At 48.4% G+C, this 19,441-nt stretch overlaps 1 protein-coding gene across 2 annotated transcripts in view; it reads right to left on the bottom strand.

The window, feature by feature from the left end:
* The window catches only part of NECTIN4 (nectin cell adhesion molecule 4), a 101,137-nt gene that overhangs the window by 24,262 nt on the left and 57,434 nt on the right, over positions 1-19,441 (bottom strand). For both annotated transcript variants that reach the window (XM_084823947.1, XM_084823948.1), the window contains exon 2: positions 1,070-1,423. In XM_084823947.1, coding sequence (XP_084680073.1) covers positions 1,070-1,423 — 354 coding nt within the window. The remainder of the gene's footprint in view (positions 1-1,069; positions 1,424-19,441) is intronic.

Raw genomic sequence — 19,441 nt, 5'->3', positions numbered from 1 at the left:
GGAGGATGTCCACCGGACTCCACCCCCTTCCTGGACTTACGCAACATACCTAGCAGCTATTCTATTTCCTCCAGACTGGACTTTTTGAGGTAAGAAATAAAGGTGGGAGAAGCAGTGGGAAAACACGGGGGGGTCACAAGTAAGGATGCCTGAGGAATCTGTGGGGTGGGGCTCAGTGGGTTTTCGCCGGCTTGGTCCCCCTGGACTCTGGCTTGCTTGTCTGTGAGCTGGCCCAACTTGGCACACGTTGAGTCGACCCAGCTCACGGACGTCTGCCATTGCCACGCTGTGCACAAGTGTCTCCTCCTCCCTCCCCGGGAAATGGCTCCTTTTCCCTCTTGGGTCTGGGAGGGAAAAGGAGCCATTTATGCACAGCTGACCCACCACTGCTGTGTGCACAAATGGCTCCTTTACCTCCTGGGTCCCAACATCCCTAGTTACTAGCAGAAGTTCTCATTGTCTGAAGCCCAGTAAAATCCCACAGATGATCCCAGACAATGGGATCCCAGATGATCCCAGACAAATCCCAGGCAATGGCACGATCATCTGAAAGCCCCTCTTTCTTGTGGAGGGCAGTATCGGAGGAGCAAAGGACCTCCATGCCTGCAGGTACTGGCAATGAAGACCAGAGAGAAAATTATTTGTGACGGAAAGCGGCTTCAGGAGGGGGTGTTCTGCAGCAGAGGAGTAACAGAGAGGGAGAGGGGCCCAGCCCCTTTCCTGCCGACCATCTTCCTACGGCAGTCCAAATGGTCAGGGTTGGGGCTGGGGGGAGGCTAAAGTGTTTGGGGCTTTTTACTTTAGGGGGGGAAGGTGCCTGAGTGAGAAGATACACAATAGAGGCTTCTGTACGGTCGTTGCTCCAAGTACCAGGGGGTGGGGGTGGCAGACTCCTCACCTTTTGTGATTGTCCCCTTCTCCCTGATATGCTAGTTTCCTATGCATAGGGATTGTAAAAAATGCGGAGGAGCATTCAGTCATGTAAGCCTCCACCTGTAGCCCAAGGTGGTCCAGCCCACACAAAGATTTCCCACGTCGGTGAGACCCAAGCCTCAGTGTGAGGGCTTACCTAGGACCTTGAGGGTGAGGCGGGATTCAAAATTGCCCAGAGGGAAGGTAATGAGGTGGCATTCATAGGTTCCCTCGTCAGCCTGCACTGCGTTCTTCAACAGGATGGAGCCATTGTTCAGGGACCCTTGTGACTGCCGCAACACTCGTCCTGCGTAGGGGTCCTGGACGTGTGTCCCGTGCTCCGAATTCAGCACTGCTAACTCCACACCCTGCCCATCGTCCCCACGCTTCAGCCATGTGACTTGGAGCACCGTCCCGCCCTCCGTAGCCTGGTAGGAGCAGGGGAGAACCACATCTTTGCCAAGCACAGCAGTGATGCTGTTCCGGGTTTCCACCACTCTTGCCCGCATACCTGGGGAGACAGGAAAAGGTCACATGTTAAGTAACGCTCCTTGAGCTTGACCCTATGCCCATGGGATGGGAACCCAGCAAGGACAGGCACTGGGCTAGTGAGGCCCATCCACTATTTGGGGTACAACGGCCCTGCTGTCACTGTCTTTATGTTTACCCCGATCACTTTACGCTGTCACTGTCTTTATGTTTACAGCAAAGCCACCCTTCTCCATTGCTGAGGATTCCCTTTAGAAAGCTACAATTCCAGTTGCTCTGGGGGGGAATGTGGGAAGGGTTAAAACAGATTTAAGCTTGCACTGTACGGTGTAGTCAAATATTGCCTAAGGGATAATCTACACAAGGGTTTCCCCCCACTCTGGTGGCACACGAAGCAATCCCAAAGCTGGTATCTTCACACTATTCTTCCTGTATACCCGGATTCTTTCAGGCCACTGTTATGACGGGTTTATTTGTTGCGGCTTTTATGCAGTATAAATTTTGGTGTATGATATAAACTTCACTGTGGGCTCACTTTATAGTATCGCACCTAATCCTGGTGGGAGCTGCTTTTACCTGTAGAAGCAATTTGGGAGTCCACCCCCACCCTGGTCTTCTTTTTGCACAGTTGGTTTTGGTCTGTGCCAACCGCCAGGTATTGTACCTGGTGGGAGTCAAACATTCACCTTTGACTTAGGGTAGGAAAAGTGATTTGTGGACAGGAAATGTGTGGTCATCCTCTATTTCCCTTCCTTATTTGGGGGGCGGGGTTGGTCAGGCATTTGTTTTGTATCCTAGGTTTCAATTTTGGGGTGGCATAGAAATTTCTTTTTCTTTTTTTTAAATGCACACCTGTGAATCAGCATGCATCCTATTCATTTTATGTTATAGTCCTTCATAGCTATGTGGAACTGCACTTTTTTTTTTTAACAGACCTTACTTTTTTTGTGAACTGTCATTTTTATCTTCAGTTGGAGGGGAGATTTTGCTGAGGGCAGGAAATTATATTCAACGTTACAAGTATCACCATGCGCCACTGTGTGGCTCTTAATAACACATGCCATGTTGCTGCACGTGTGTGTGTGTGTGTGTATAAAATAATACTGGTAGTGACCTTTCAGTCTTTGCTTTCTTCTCTCACAATTGCAACAAGATGAGTTCTTTGTGTTGCATTTCACTGTGTTATAAACAAGGCATACACTATGCTATATTCCTTTGCATGTGGCCACTGTGCTGCATTCTTTTGCATGTGGCCACTGAGCAGCCCCTTCATGGATCACTACCTTGTTGTGGCGAAGGGGCTTGCGTAACTCAGTGAAGCCATAAGCTATGCCACGCAGGGCCACCCAAGACGGACAGGTCATGGAGGAGAGTTCTGACAAAATGTGGTCCGCTGGAGAAGGAAATGGCAATCCACTCCAGTATTCTTGCCAAGAAAACCCCTTGGAACGTATCCCAAGGCTAAAAGAGATGACGCCGGAAGATGAGACCCTCAGGTCGGAAGGTGTCCTGGGGAAGAGCAGAGGGTATTTCCAAGTAGCGCCAGAAAGAGTGAAGCGGCTGGGCCAAAGCCGAAAGGACACTCAGCTGTGGATGTGTCTGGTGGTGAAAAGAAAATCCAATGCTATAAAGAACAATATTGTTTAGGAACCTGGAATGTCAGATCAATGAATCAAGGGAAGCTGGAGGTGGTCAAACATGAGATGGCAAGATTGAACATCAACATCTTGGGAATCAGCGAACTAAAATGGACAGGCATGGGTGAATTTAATTCAGGTGACCATTATATCTACTACTGTGGGCAAGAATCCCTTAGAAGAAATGGAGTAGCACTCATAGTTAACAAAAGGGTGGGAAAAGCAGTACTGGGGTACAATATCAAAAACGATAGAATGATCTCAGTACGAATCCAAGGCAAACCATTCAACATCACAGTAATTCAAGTCTATGCCCCAACCGCTGAGGCCGAAGAAGCTGAGGTTGATCGGTTCTATGAAGACCTACAACACCTTCTAGAACTAACACCAAAAAAAGATGTTCTCTTCATCACAGGGGATTGGAATGCTAAAGTAGGAAGTCAAGAAATCACCGGGATAAGAGGCAAGCATGGCCTTGGTGTACAAAATGAAGCAGGACAAAGGCTAATAGAGTTTTGCCAAGAGAACATGCTGATCATAGCAAACACTCTTTTCCAACAGCACAAGAGGCGACTCTACACATGGACATCACCTGATGGTCAATATCGAAATCAGATTGATTATGTCCTTTGCAGCCAAAGATGGAGAAGCTCTACACAGTCAGTAAAAACAAGACCTGGAGCTGACTGTGGCTCAGATCATGAGCTTCTTGTTGCAAAATTTCGGCTTAAATTGAAGAACGTCGGGAAAACCACTAAACCATTCAGGTATGACCTAAATCATATCCCTTATGAATATACAGTGGAGGTGAGGAATAGATTGAAGGGATTAGACCTGATAGACAGAGTGCCTGAGGAACTATGGACGGAGGTCCGTAACATTGTTCAGGAGGCAGCAACGAAATCCGTCCCAAAGAAAAAGAAGTGCAAGAAAGCCAAGTGGCTGTCTGACGAGGCTTTACAAGTAGCAGAGGAAAGAAGGGAAGCGAAAAGCAAGGGAGAAAGGAGAAGATATATCCAACTGAGTGCAGAGTTCCAGAGAATAGTAAGGAGAGACAAGAAGGCCTTCTTAAATGAACAATGCAAAGAAATCGAGGAAAACAACAGAATGGGAAAGACTAGAGATCTCTTCAAGAAAATCAGAGATCTCAAGGGAACGTTTTGTGCAAAGACGGGCAAGATAAAGGACAAAGACGGCAGGGACCTCACAGAAGCAGATGAGATTAAGAAGAGGTGGAAAGAATACACAGAAGAACTATACAGGAAAGATCTGAATGTCCCTGATAGCCATGATAGTGCGGTCACTGAACTTGAGCCCGACATCCTAGAGAGGGAAGTCAAGTGGGCCTTAGGAAGCATTAGTAACAACAAAGCTAGCGGACATGACAGTCTTCCAGCTGAGCTATTTCAAATCCTAAAAGATGATGCTGTGAAAGTGCTGCACTCAATATGCCAACAAATTTGGAACACTCAATAGTGGCCACAAGACTGGAAAAGGTCAGTTTACATTCCAATTCCAAAGAAGGGCAATGCCCAAGAGTGTTCAAACTACCATACCATTGCGCTCATTTCACATGCCAGCAAGGTTATGCTCAAAATCCTACAAGCTAGGCTTCAGCAGTATGTGAACCGAGAACTACCAGAAGTACAAGCTGGGTTCCAAAGAGGCAGAGGAACTAGAGATCAAATCGCCAACATTCGCTGGATCATGGAGAAAGCAAGAGAATTCCAGAAAAACGTCTATTTCTGCTTCATTGACTATGCTAAAGCCTTTGATTGTGTGGATCACAACAAACTGTGGCAAATTCTTAAAGAGATGGGAGTACCAGACCACCTTACCTGTCTCCTGAGAAACCTGTACGAGGGACAAGAAGCAACAGTAAGAACCGGACATGGAACAACCGATTGGTTCCAAATTGGGAAAGGAGTACGACAAGGCTGCATATTGTCGCCCTGCTTATTTAACTTATTTGCAGAATACATCATGAGAAATGCCGGGTTGGATGAATCACAGGTCGGAATTAAGACTGCTGGGAGAATTATCAACAACCTCAGATACACAGACGATACCACCCTAATGGCAGAAAGCGAAGAGGATCTAAACAGCCTCTTGTTGAGGGTGAAAGAGGAGAGTGCAAAAGCTGGTTTGAAGCTCAACATTAAAAAAACGAAGATCATGGCATCTGGCCCCATCACTTCCTGGCATATGGAAGGGGAAGATATGGAGGCAGTGACAGATGTTATTTTCTTGGGCTCCAAGATCACCGCAGAGGGTGACTGTAGCCATGAAATTAAAAGACGCTTGCTCCTTGGGAGGAAAGCTATGGCCAACCTAGACAGCATAGTAAGAAGCAGAGACATCACCTTGCCGACAAAGGTCCATCTAATCAAAGCGATGGTTTTCCCAGTAGTAATGCATGGCTGCAAGAGCTGGACTATAAGGAAGGCTGAGCGCCGAAGAATTGATGCTTTCAAACTGTGGTGCTGGAGAAGACTCTTACGAGTCCCCTGGACTGCAAGGAGGTCCAATCAGTCAATCCTAAAGGAAATCAACCCTGAGTGCTCATTGGAAGGACAGATACTGAAGCTGAAGCTCCAATATTTTGGCCACCTAATGCGAAGAGAAAACTCTCTGGAAAAGACCCTGATGCTGGGAAAGACTGAAGGCAAAAGGAGAAGGGGACGACAGAGGATGAGATGGCTAGATAGCATCAACGATGCAATGAATATGAACTTGAGCACATTCCGGGAGACAGCGCAGGACAGGAAGGCCTGGTGTGCTGTGGTCCATGGGGTCACAAAGAGTCGGACATGACTGAACGACTGAACAACAACTGAGCAGCAGTTGTCTGTGTGGGGAAATGGGCACAGCGGGGCCGTGGCAACGAAGAGGCCTCCAATGTAGACTAAACCTAAGGTTCTCTTTCCAGATAATGCTGTCCTTTAATCCTGAATCTAGGCAAAGATTCCCACCTATTCTTTGCCTTCATTTGGAATTCATTCACTGCAAAGCCAGCTCAGTCTCGAGGGCAGCTGTAGGCCTCTGCCTGGGAAGACGTTTGCATGCATTTGATGTGATCCACATTATGTCATGCTCTATGGGGAAGGCCCAGAGCTCAGTGGCAGAGCACATGCCTTGCATGCAAATGGTCCCAAGCCCTAGGTCTTCCTTTCAAAGGGTCTCAAGATCTTCTGTGTGTGTTTTTGAGAGCCACAACTAGTCCGAGAAGTTAGCGTTGGACTAGATGGACGTTTCATATGTTCCAGAATATATCTTACTTTTGTTCTTCCGGGTAGTTCAAAACTGCATCCTACAAATGCTACCTGCATTTGTAGGAACAACTTGAGAAATGTACCTAGGTAAAACTTGTAGTTTGGGGGCAAACTATAGGTTTTACCTAGGTACATTTCTCAAGTTGATCTGTAGGATGCAGGTGCATTGTTGCGAGACCCCACAGCCTTGGAGCAGGCCTCAGTGGTTAGATTCAAGAAAATGGGGGCAGGTTGATGGAATTTTAAGAAGTGTTTGGCTGTGGATAAGTGGATAGAGAAGAAATGTGAGCTGACATCTGTATCAGACCCTCCAACCTTTCACACATGAAAATGGGGATATGCAAGATGTGACTCCTTAGTAAGACCAAGGATAAAGTCCCACCATACGCTCTCCACTTGTGCCCATCCTCTACTAATTTTAAAGGGGGGAAAGGTGACTTAGATAAGTATATTACTGAGTGCCCTCCACTTCCCCAAACACCAAGGCCTTCCCAGGGCAGCGTTCCTTTGGAGGAGAGAGCACCGAGGACTTCTGGCATCTTCACTGTATTTACAAATAAAGAAGTGGAACATGAGCGAAGGCACACAAGGCAATAGAACCGCCATCCGATCCCCAGAGAGAGGAAGGAACAGGCTCAACGTCCCCAAATTCTGACGGGCATCTTATTCAAAGACTGAGAAATTCTCAACTATCCTCTACCCTTCATTGGCATCAGTTCGCCAACCATTTCAACAACTGGACCAACACAGGAATTAGCCGGTAGCCACAACAATATGCTAGGAAAGCATAACTGTCCTACAATGCTTTATCCACCGTTCAAGTATGTCTTGGCCCTTGCAGGGTGCAAGGTGGCGTGCAGTGTGCTGAGCAAGTCACTGTGGGTCTGCAGGAGTTCTGCCTGACGGCATTTTTCTGGTGCACCAAAGGAGCATCTCTCCATCCCTCTCCCAGCCCAGCTGTGATCCCGCCTTCAGAGTAGGGCTGCCCCACATGGTCTTCCGCGGCCCCTTTTCCAGCTGGAACGGCTGGCTGCGGTACGTTCCTGCCTCCGGGGAAGCGGACGGGCCAGAGAGTCCAGATAAACCTGCCTGCACAGATACCAGGGCTCTGCCACAACTTGTGTGGGATCTGTCCCTCCCTCTGCCGGCAAACCTCACCGTCCTCGTCTTCCCCACGCAAGGAGGGGCTTGCTTCTGCAAAGGCAGGGCGACTGCCAGCTCGTAAAGAGATTCTGGGGACTGTTGAGAAATTTTTATTTTAAGCCCCCCCCCTTTTAAATGGCCGCTTATAATTGCTGCTAGTTTTTAAACATTCCATTCTTATTTTAGGTGGCTGTTGATAGACTGGCTAATATTTAGAATAGGGTTCTCATGGTTGTTACCCCTGTAATGGTAGTTAAATTTAAAATTTGCTGATGGTTTTTATTCATATTACATATGATCTTGTTTTGGTTTTACTGCTGCACACTGTCTCACAAGCTTTGGAAGACAGGCAACTTCTACATAAAATACAACAAATGCCAAACCATATCTTATGCAGGAAACCCATGGAGTGACTCCCAATTTCCCCCCTTTTTTCTTCTACTTTGCTACTTTGAGCTCTGAATTTGATTGGAGCAATGGGGTGTGGGCAGGAGACGCTTCCCTCCTTTCCTTTAGGTTGGGGGCATTTTCCTGATCAACCCTGCCTCCCCACCCCCAACTGCTTTTCTCCCCATGTGGGAAAAGGCATGTATTAGTAGTGGTAGTAGTACATGTCTATACCACCCCATAGCCAAAGCTCTCTGGGCGGTTCACAGAAGATATTCAGCATCCAAGTTGCCAGTGATGTTGGGCATCTCGACACCAAGCTAAAATCTTGCATCTAAAACGGGGCTTTCTGCTTCCATTTTAAATGCAGGATCACAACGACTCCCTTTTTCACATTCTTCCTTCTCTCCCACCCCATTCCCCCTCCTCCTCCCCGTATCTGAGAGTTTCATTGATCTCGCTTGTCTTCTTGCCACTTTTACTCTTTTCACAGAGGGAACTCAAGCGGAACACAGCAGGGTAATTTGATAGCTCATTCTCTGCGATCTATTTAAAAACGGAACAAAGGACATTTAGTGCAGGAGACGTCTTGGATGATCATGGCGTCATGTAAAGAGCCCGCAAACTTGCATGACGGAGGATAAAAGCTCCGTGTGAAGAAAGCCTTTGGATTTCATTTCCCCACAAAACAGAGTCAGGGTGGAATGGGAGATGAACCACAGTCAAACGTAATCTCTGGGAATCTGCTTTCTAAGCATCAGACACCGAGCTCCGCAAAGGCCCCAAAAGTGGCTGCAAACCCATGCAGACCCCCTCCATAGCTAAGGCTCAGAGACTTATGGATTTCTCCCAAACGCCTGGGCTCAGCTAGAGACACCAAAAGTACTATTTTTTAAACTGTGCAGTCCTGACCATGTGCAGAGTGCTTTCTCCTCATTATGGATGGAGCTCAACCGGACAGCATAGAAACGAGATTGGGGGGAAAGGACTCCGAGGTCACAGGATGCGATATCCTGGCTGGTTTGAGTGCCATGTTTCCGATGGGGAAGGAAGAGGAAGAAGAACTGAGCTGCTCTCGAAGGTGCTGGTCTACTTAATGTGCTTTTAATCAGTTAATTAATATGAGCATCAAGTTTATTAATAGTCCTCAGACCATCCAAGTCCAAAAACATTTGATTCCATAGTATGAGGGGGAAAGAAACTAAAAAAAAACATACAAGAAAGCCCACCAAGAATAGTTTTCATTACTAAAATTTTAAACAAGATTAATATCATATATAGTGCAGTCTTGTGTATGTTACTCAGAAGGAAGCCCAGTCAGTGGGGGTTTACTTCCCAGAAAGCGTGGATGGATCTGCAACCTTGAAAGCAAGTCATTGCATTTATTTTTGAGGTAAACCTTACAGCAGCCCTGTAAAGTGGGATAGTGTTATTACCACCAGAGTCTCTACATCACAAGGAATAAACGCAACCCTATAGTTACCAGTCAACCCAGAGCCTTGTGATCCATTGATGTATTTATTTATTACGTTTCCAGACTGCCCAGTAACCAAAGCCCTCTGGGCGGTGTATGTTTACTCATTACCATTGACCTAGCAGTTGCATAAACAGAAAACTGTGGGTTCAAGAGAGTATTTTGGAGCTCGGACCCCACTCTGCCTGGTCACTAGGTTCTCAGCCAAGCCTCTTTTAGTCTCTTCCCTTTGCCTTCCAAATAATGGGTTGTGACTGGCCATGTCACATGGGTGGCAGCCATTTTGTGAGAGCACCCATCACATTCCCTGAAAATTCCAAATGTGCCCACCGACCCAGAAATGGTGGGGACTCTTGATTCTAGCCCATTGGTTTCTACTCTGATTGGCAGCAGGGAAGGAGGTTTCCAGCCCTTCCGCCCTGAGAATGGAAATCTGCACATCAGGCCGGTGCGCCACCAGTGAGCTATATACCCTCTCTAAGACGTTCCTGCCTTATGCCAACCCGTCGTTCCCGCTTCTTTAGTACCCTCTCCTCTAACTGGCACTGAGATCAGCCCTCTTGGCGCTGGATCAGACCAAAAGCCAAGCATCCTGCTCACCACGGTATCCATCCAGATAAGGATGGTCAAATCTCTCCATTCTGATTACTCTCAGTTTTTCATTGTTCCAGTCTTTAGTTTGGTTGGTCCCATATTTTCAGAATTAGAAAAAAAGACTTTTGCGTGGATGTGCGAATACATTTCCCCCCACATTTCTCCCATATGCGCATTTTTGTATGCATTTTTGCTTAATATACACATTTTTTGCATGCAGTTTTCCTAATAAAACACATTTTAATGTTATTTTCACAAATATATGCATTTTGTGTGCACTTTCCCTTAATGCATGCATCTTTATTCACGGTTTTTAATTGGAGAACTCCACCGCAAAATTTGGAGCAGTGCACACTTGGTTCGAAACTGAGCGATCAGGGAAGTTTGCATCAAAATGTGAACCTAGCGAATTTCTCCCCGGATCTCTACGTCCAGATGCCTCCAGGTAGCCCCTCCCAAGCCCTCCTACGCACGACAGGAAAGGATTGAAAAGGGGCCCTCTGCATCCGAAGCAAGGACACTGCCCCTGAGCTGTGACCAGGGACACCTTGTATGCTCAGAGGACAGCGCTGCCATTCCCAACCCGCCGCTGGAGGCAGGGCTTTCAACTGCGAGGCTCCCACAAACTGCTTCATTGCCCTGCTATTTAACAAGGGGCTGTCTTACATCTAGCAAGGCCCAGGCCAGAGGACGGCAGTCCCCCAAGATGCTCACAGGAACACCACAGTGCTGGCTGCAGTTCTTTCAGGGCCTTTGGGCAAAACACCTTCCCCAGGCCCCCTCCCTCAGTGAGGCTCCCTTCTCACCCTCAACTGGCAATCAGAAGTACACTGCCTGAACAGGGAGATTCCATTAGGGATAGCCTGGCCCCTGTGGTCCACGCAGTGGTCGCCTCATGTTTAGATTGCTGCAATGTGCTTCCTGTGGGGCTGCCCTTGTGCTTAGCCCAGAATCTGCAGCTGGTGCAGAATGTGCAGAGTGGATGCTGGGTGGGCTGCCTGGCCGTGCATATATCCCGCCGATCCTGAAGCAACCGCACTGTCAACAGAATCACTGCAAAAGGTCTCCTGACTGGTGGCACCCATCAGTGATTAAACCTTAAATTCGAGGAGCAAACTATAGGATGAGCCCTGTGAAATAGAGGCTGCCCCTTTGGCACCTCTTAGCTTCTCATCTTGAGTTACTAACGATGTACAGATTTTGTTCAATCTATTCCATTTGTGTTTCGCCGCTTGTCCGGTGTCTTTCGTTCTGTCACCTGCTCATTGACTGAATCGGATATTTTTTAGGGATGTGCAAGAATTTTGTTCCACTTGCACAAGTGTGCATTAGCACAAATCCCTCCCCCCTTAAGGAAAAAACCAGTCTGCAAGTCCATGGAATCTGCATTTTCCCATGGATCCAGAAAAAGCTGGCCTGCTGAAGAATCTGCAGGTTGGATCCATAGAAATCCAAATTCATTTGCATTCGTTGCGGATGTCCCCGACATCCTTTAGTGAGTCACCCCTTGTTCTGGAGTCTCTAAGGTAAGGTTTACACATGCACCTGAAATGAGGTAAATATTGGGTGGCAAACCTTTGAAATGGTGGACTTCTGAGGTGGATTGTACCAAGTGGGGAGTGCCCTTTGGGATCTTCCCATGGATAAAAGAACTCCCGTAAACAGAAAGCTAGCAAATACTATACTACCGGCAGGTAAGGATGCTGGAGAAAAAATCGAGACAGACTAAAATGAGCTCGGATTGCTAAGAATCCAACCTACGGAATCCGCTGCGGAGCAACCCCCTCAGGCTGTGCAGAGTCTGTGGGCTTCCGGATTATTTTGTTTACTTTCCCGAAATGTACGCATATAAATTCGTAGGAAAATATGTACGTTTCTACTGAGGAAACGTTAAATGTAATGGGGGACAATACGCTAAATGTTGCGTACCAAGGCAAATTATGTAAATACTTACGTACATACTTATGTAAATACTTACAAAATTATATGTGGATTTTTTTGCATGACAGAAAAAAAATTTGCATCCGTTTGTGCGCGGGTGTCGGAACAAGAGGCACCTGACAATCTGTGGAACACAGACGGAGCGGATTTTACATAGTCCGTACCTCCCTACCGGCAGGGCTACTTTTTCTTCTTCTTTTGAAGATGTGGGAACCTTCGAAAGTGACATTCTCTGCTTGCAGCCTGGAGGGGCTTGCTCGACTCTGCCACCTCAGGATTGTACTACAGCATTCTGCTCCCTGTGTAGGCCAGGCCGGAGGAGGAGGATGCGCAAACCTGAAGCCTTGGGTCCAGCCCAGAGTCTTGGCAGCCCTGGATCAAAACAAGCCCTTGAGTCAAGTCCCGTCTTGTTTTGTGCCCAAGAGGACAACGAGGCCCTGCGACAGGAGATGGGGCTTTGTGCCAAAGAGCCGGCCCTCCTTTAAGCCCAAACGTCGCCTTGCTGGGAGCCACGTCACAAACTTGCTATGTGCTTATTAGGTGGTGTCAGTAAACGGTGTTTGCTTAGGATTCTGCATTCAGTCCGTAAAGAAAACGCTATTGTGAAGGAGAAAAGCTCCTTTTACCACACAGCTGCATCCAAGGGAGAGCTCTGCTTCCTTTTTCTCCCCTTCTCATGGCACCTTCCTGAATCAGCCCTCTCTCTCACACCCAGGGAACAGGCGCCTTGCCAGGAGATGCCTGGGAGGTGCGCGACATTCCACCATTACAAAGGCAGCGCAGACAACAAGTGCAACGGCTCGGCCCGGTGCCTGATGTGGGGGGCAGGAATCCGGATCCAGTCCAAGCGGACTCTGTAGCCTGGCTTGGTCAAAACAAGCATGCTGGCGAGGTAGTGCTGAACACATGAGGCTGCCTTCCGCTGAGTCAGGCCAGCGGCCCATCGACACCAGTAGGGAATTCTGGCCAGGGTACTCCGGGGTCTCCATCAACCCCGTGACCCCAGACAGAATGCGGGAGGTTCTGCATGCAAAGCATGTGTTCTACCATCGAGTTACGGACTCTCTACAGTGTGACGGTGCTGACAAGAAACTGGACTGCTTCTTACAGTTCCTCGGTGTTCAGTCACGCCGGCCACATGACCACGGAAGCGTCTTCGGACAGCGCTGGCTCTTCGGCTTAGAAACGGGGATGAGCACCGCACCCTAGAGACGGACACGACTGGCTGGGGACAGGATAAAACATTCCTGCTGGGGTGACCAGGCGCCTTACTTTGCAGAGGCACAGTCCTCTTTTTGGAGGTGTCCTCAATTTGAAGGGATGTCCTGTCCACATCCAGTTTAAAGAACCATACGGAGGAAGACCAGAGCAGAGGCCTTGAAGTTGCCCGTCCACCGTTAGCACCAGGACAATGGACTGAGCAGGCCCTCCACGCGGGCCACCTGGTCACCGGCTGCCCCACTAGGGTGAGGTGAACAGAATGCTAGACTACATGGACCCTTGGTTTCCTCTAAATGCAGAATCCTTTATTCTCCTCTCCCTCCGTTCTGCCCCCTCCCAAGCGGGCGGGATGTGCTATAAATTCCAGTAGCTTGAAATAGCCCCTGGCCGTCAAAGCCTTGCTTCCAGATGAGGCTTTTATCCTGTAATCGTTCTGCCTCAAACAGGGAATTTTACCAGGGGTCCAGATGTTGTCGTCTACTATTGGTAAACCTCCACGACTTCTTCTGTCTTTTTTCTTACCAGGAAGAAAACCATAGAGGAGGAAAAGACGGAATAAGTGCAGCATGCCTTGTAAGTGGCAGCACTAGGTGCCCTCGTCTACGGGTCTGCTGCCCTCCATCAAACCAGAAGTTCAGAGAGAGAGGGAGAGGGAGCCTTGTGGTGCTGGCATGGGACCATTTCCCAGAAATCAAGGAACTTTACAACAGTTCCACAGAGCTGGGTGGATTTTTGAAATTCAAGAACAGCCACTTCTCTGGAAACCAGACACACCAGGACTGTTATTTCCCACTCTTTCAACACACGCTTGTTTTGTGTGAAGCAGGGATCCCTGATAGTCTTTGTGAGTAGTTACATGTGAGTAAGCACTGTAGTTAGTCCAGAACACAGCGCACGAGGATATGGCTATGTAAGCTGCCCGTGCTTTGATTTGGCTTTCTGAAGGGGAACAGGGAAGGATTCACGGTGGGTGCACCAGGAAATGATGTGGTGTTGACTGAGCCTGTCTGTTCGAGCCCAAACACGTCAGTATGTCAGGAAAAGATATGACTGCGCATCCGATGAGTAAGTGACCTTGCGCCACTGACCCAGGAGGGCGTGAGCCGCTCTCCTGACAAGCGCCGCGCTGCCGTCGGCCAAGGGAGATTGGCTGACCTCATGCAACGCCTCACGCCCCCAACTCTGGCAAATGTTGTCCACATGAACTAATGTTGTCTGCAAAACCTCTTTCAGCCTGAGAATTAATCCCATTTCGTAGAAGCTCCGGAGGCTGGCATTCCAGTGGTGGGCAGGGCTGAAGGCACGAAGGGCAGAGCCAACAACACCGGACTGTTTTCGTGAAAGCACTTCCTGCCTGTAATGGAGCCTTCGGAGAGGCATCTCGACCTTTTGGAACGGGGAAACTTGCACCAAAGCCAGGAAAACACCAAATGACTGGCAGCTGGGAGAAAGGGGTAGGCCCGGGAGAGGGGGTGGGGCCCTCCGGGGAACAAATTTGGCCCCTGGGCCTGATGTTCCACACCCCTGACATAAAGAGTCGTATCCAATGTGATCCTATGTAGTCATGACTAATTTAAGTCCCATTCATTCCAATGGATCTACTCTACGTAGGACTACCATTGGATGTAGTCATGACTAATTTAAGTCCCATTCATTCCAATGGATCTACTCTACGTAGGACTACCATTGGATGTAGTCATGACTAATTTAAGTCCCATTCATTCCAATGGATCTACTCTACGTAGGACTACCATTGGATCCTACCCAGAGTCTACTGGTCCACTGCCAACTCATGGCCCTGCTGCTGCTCTTCCTCCTCCGTGCAGGCAGTGCCTGTTCCCTTGTTCCTTTCCCTCTAAGTGAGTGAGTGTAACAGAAGCAAGGAGAAGGGGCAGCAGAGAAGGGAGGCCACCGGTGTGTTTCTGTGTGAGTTCCTGATCTGGGCATGTCTCCTGACTGGAAGAAGACAAGACTGGAGCAGTAACTCTCAAAGCCTCCTCTGAGGACAATTTTGCTGCGCTGACTCTGTGTCAGGAGTGACGGAATGAGGGCCAGTGTGGTGTAGTGGCTAGAGAGTTGGACTGGGAGCTGGGAGATCCGGGTTCTAGTCCCCACTTGGCCATGGAGGCTCACTTTGGGCCAGTCGCAGACTCTCAGCTCAACCTACCTCACAGGCTTGTTGTTGTGAGGATAAAGTGGAGAGGAAGAAGAGGACCGTGTAAGCTGCCTTGGGTTCCTTGCAAGAGGGGAAAAGGCGGGATATCCATGCAATAAAGAAATAAACAAACTGAATGAGCCTCTCTGGATGGAGGCAAAGCCATAGAAATGGATCATGCAGAGAGACAGCAGGCAGGCACTCCCTGTGCGCGCGCACACTGTCTGAAAGTGGCTGGGCACTGGCCTCACTCTGATTGGCTTCAGATGCCCATGACATCATGTGGCATCACTGTGAAGTCAACCGGAGCGAGAGCAATGCAGCACGCACAAGAGGTGGCTAAATGCAGAAGGCCAGCTCAGCCCGCGCAGTATTCTCACTAGAATAATTCATGCCACCCGTATCCTGCCTGATTGGCGATCTGTTCCAGACAGCTTGCAAAACCTCAAAAGCCTCAAAATACGGAGAGGGCGGATTTCACGCATTCATGTGACACAGCAGAGCAAGTCGTTGGTAATTATAACGCATACCCAGGTGGCCCCCGGCTCCAGGAAAAAGGTAGTTTGATCCATAGATGTCACACGAGGAGTGCGGAAGCATCCTCAGGTGTGCAGACCGCACAGCCATGAGACAATAATAACTCATCACGGCACTAAACAGTGTTCTCAGGGAAGTCCATGTCTCCTCCTGCACAAAGCAGAACACTGTTGTGCCATGTCGTATTGCTACGCTGGTCCCGATCATTGTACAGAAAAAGTAGGTTCAAGCTACACGCTTGTCAGTGCAACCAGGAGGGCCAGCACACTCACTGCCATACTATTGCACGGAAAAGATCAGAGCGGAAGACAGGACTGGCCCAAGACATTTTGCTGCCTGAGGCGAGGGACAAGATGGCGCCCCATCCCACTCCCTGTACAAAAACTGACTGGACTGGCAGATGAATCTGTCTTCAGCGCTAATGATGGGAGTCCACTGAACTGGAAGGCAGCAAGTTAACTTTGGGGGTGCAGAGTAGGCTGGGAGGCGCACTCTTTGAACACCTTCCTTCTGCCTCCCAGCATCTGCCGCCTCACCCTGCCTAATGATAGGGCCGGCCCTGGTGGAAGAGACCAAATTCTACCCATTTTGCCACCCTGTTTCCAGGCTGTAAAGAGCCTACATTTGGCTATTTTTCAGGGCCCCTGAGAGCAGCGATGAAGTGTGCACTCAGCTTTGGATTGGCAAGCATGTCCCCTGTTGCTTCTCTACATGACTCCAGAATGTGGACAGGAAGCATTGCCCTCACTCTGATTTGGCTTCACAGTGATATAATGTAGCTAACCCGATTTGGCCATGTGATGGTGCCTGAAAGCCATCTGAGAGCGCGTGCAGGAAAGCATTGCCTTCGCTCTGATTTGGCTTCATGACAGCACCATGTAGCCTAAATGATGGTGTCCAAAGCCAAATTAGATTGAAGGCAATGCTTCCTAACTTCACACTGGTGCATCATGTAAACAAGACAAGAAAAGACGCGGAATGGCACTGAGCAGTAGTAGGGAGTTACTACTGACTGGTTCTGGTTACTCTTACCAGGACCTTGAATGGATGCCCCAAAAAGAGACAAAAATGGTAAGCAAGGAGGCTGCCTTGAAATCTTTCACACATGTCCCAAATTCCCCTTTCAAGCCAGTAAAGTTCCCTCAATAAAGTTCATTTGACTCAGCGATTCAATGGGAAAGCCCTAAAACAATGTTAGTGTTAATCCCATGGCTCGGTAGCCATTTAATAGATGGCTCAGCATATTTTGTCTTTGCCTCAAACCACATTCATGACACCACTCCTTGAACCTGACTTTAAAGTTGGATTTTGATGTTTAAAACACAGACAAACCTATTTATAGAACGTATCCAAAGCCCATTATGTACATTCTCCCAATAACCCCCCAAACAACCTTGATAGGTGGGCCAGTGCTATTATTTCCTCCATAGGCAGAGAGAAGAGGGACTTGCTTAAGGCACGGCAGAGAAGAGATGCTGTCTAGGAATGTCCTGATTCAGAGCTCAGTCTCTTAATCTGCTGCCCTAGTAAGTCTTGAACGTACTGGGATCACTTTTTATTAAACGTTTCCCCCTGCATTTTATTTACAACTCTTTCAGGAAGACTGTTATTACAGAGGAATGTTGCACAGCAGTCAGGAGTCCATCTAGTCTCGCTTTACAATAGGTGCTTCCAGACAGAGGGCTCTTAGCGCTACCAATCAAAAGGTATTGTGCAGCTATTCCAATATTCCCTCCTTAACAGATTATTTGTGTTAGGGGGAAAAAATGGAAGAAGCAGTAGGAAAGCACAGGGTGGCTACAAATGCGAAAGGACATAATTTGAACACAGACCTCTCCGAAAATTCAGTGTCTGAAGCACGGCAATTGCCCAAGAAAAGCCTCATGTGGAAGTGGCAAAACTCTATTCCGCATTAAGCAGGGGGTTGGTAGCTCTGATGTCAGCACCTTGGAGAGCTCCTCTCGAGCTCTGACTGGTTCTGACTGAAACCTGGAGCGGATTCACTGCCCCACTGACGTCGGAGCTACCAGCCTCCCCTGGGTTAGACTAGATGACCTCCAAGGATCCTTCCAACTCTATGCTTCCAGGAAACTGCTTTTCTCATGCAGAACCAAAAAGAGATGCGGATTTGGCTTCTCCCCTCCTTTGCCGACTCTCTCCCAGTATCCCAAAGGACATTGCAGTGCTGCAGTGCCGTCATATAGCGCAGCTGGTTTACCACTCTTGCCTGCTTCTCTGCAGCTTGGCAAAACAACCCACGAACAACCTACGGTTCGGGGCTCACATGTCACGGGAGCCCATGGTTTAAACCACCCAGAGTCCACAACCCAACAAGCCATGGGTTCTCTTTCTGGGTTGTTCGTGGTTAACAAATAATGGTTTGTTCGCACAGCCGGGTTCACGTGTCACAACAATCTGGAATTCAACAATCCATACCATTGAGAGTGATTGACCACAGACAGAAAATAGGGACTCTCTGGGACTGTTGGAGCCTCAGTGCTTGAGATAAGGAGGCTTAGAAAGAGAAACTAGTCAAGAGGATTACTGGACTATCAGCACACACGCACGTCGCACACATTCTCTGCAGTCAGGAGAGGAGAGGGCACAGGAGGAGGCGCGCTCACCTGCCTCCTTTCGGCCTCCACCACCCCCTTCTGCTGTTGCTGGGAAAGAAACCAGGGGGTTGAGCAGGGGGCTGGACTCGATGGCCTTCTAGGCCCCTTCCGACCCTGCTGTTCTGTGATTCTGTGGAACACCCTGCAGGCAAGACCATCTCCTACCAACTCAGCCAAAGGGGCTGCAGGGCGCTCAGTTTCCCAACAAGAGGAGGAGGCGGTGGCGATCAGAGCCCTTCACGCTTCTCAGTGATGTCATCGGGAGGGCAACAGGGCCTGATGGGAGTCAAAATTAGGCTCAGAATGAACCGAGTTATTTTGTGAATTTTCAGGGAAAGTCTGGTCTTCTGAGCCTAATTTTGGTGAGGGTGGTGCCTACTTCCAACCTCCATCTTTCTGCATGTTTTTACCCAAACTTCCATTCCGTTTCCACATTAACCTAGACATGAAAGAAAGAATCACCTCAAAGTTTATATTAAATCCATCTCCATATGCTTCAAAGGCCGAGAACCATATTGCAAATTCAGAGAAGTGTGAAACCTGTGGGATACCTAATTTTCCATGCACTTAAGTCTGAAAGGTGCAGATCAGCACTTTTCATATCGGGACTCACAAAGATTTAATTCCTCAAGCTTATTCACCCCAGCATTATCATAAAGCTGCCATCTGGTTGGGGATTTGGGGTGTTGTAGTCCAACCCATCTGGAGGTCAGGGAAGCCTTTCATAAGGCTTGGAATGTTGGAAGGGTGCTTTGGTAAAACAATTCTGATCGCATAAGGAAGCAAATAAAATCACATCCTCACATTCTGCTGAAGATGCACTCCTGAGTCCTGCCCCAGTGGGGATGGATTATTCTAAGCCTGAAAACACCACTCATGAAATCTGGCTTTTGACATTCATGAATTTGAAATTTCGGCAAGCATTAAAGGTTGGACAGAAATTCCACACATTAAATCGAGATGTTCAAATGCATTCCGATGAATGATACATTTAATTAAATGTATGCAAAAGGCACCATAAAATGAGATTTGAAATGAGGTCAACCCACTGTGAATTGGAGCAA

This window comes from Heloderma suspectum, chromosome 17 (genome assembly GCF_057233095.1).
Source record: "Heloderma suspectum isolate Gila_16-S chromosome 17, 16-S_ref, whole genome shotgun sequence".
NCBI classification, from domain to species: domain Eukaryota; kingdom Metazoa; phylum Chordata; class Lepidosauria; order Squamata; family Helodermatidae; genus Heloderma; species Heloderma suspectum.
Note: the sequence above shows the minus strand (reverse complement) of the source record. Positions and strands in the feature narration are given on the sequence as shown.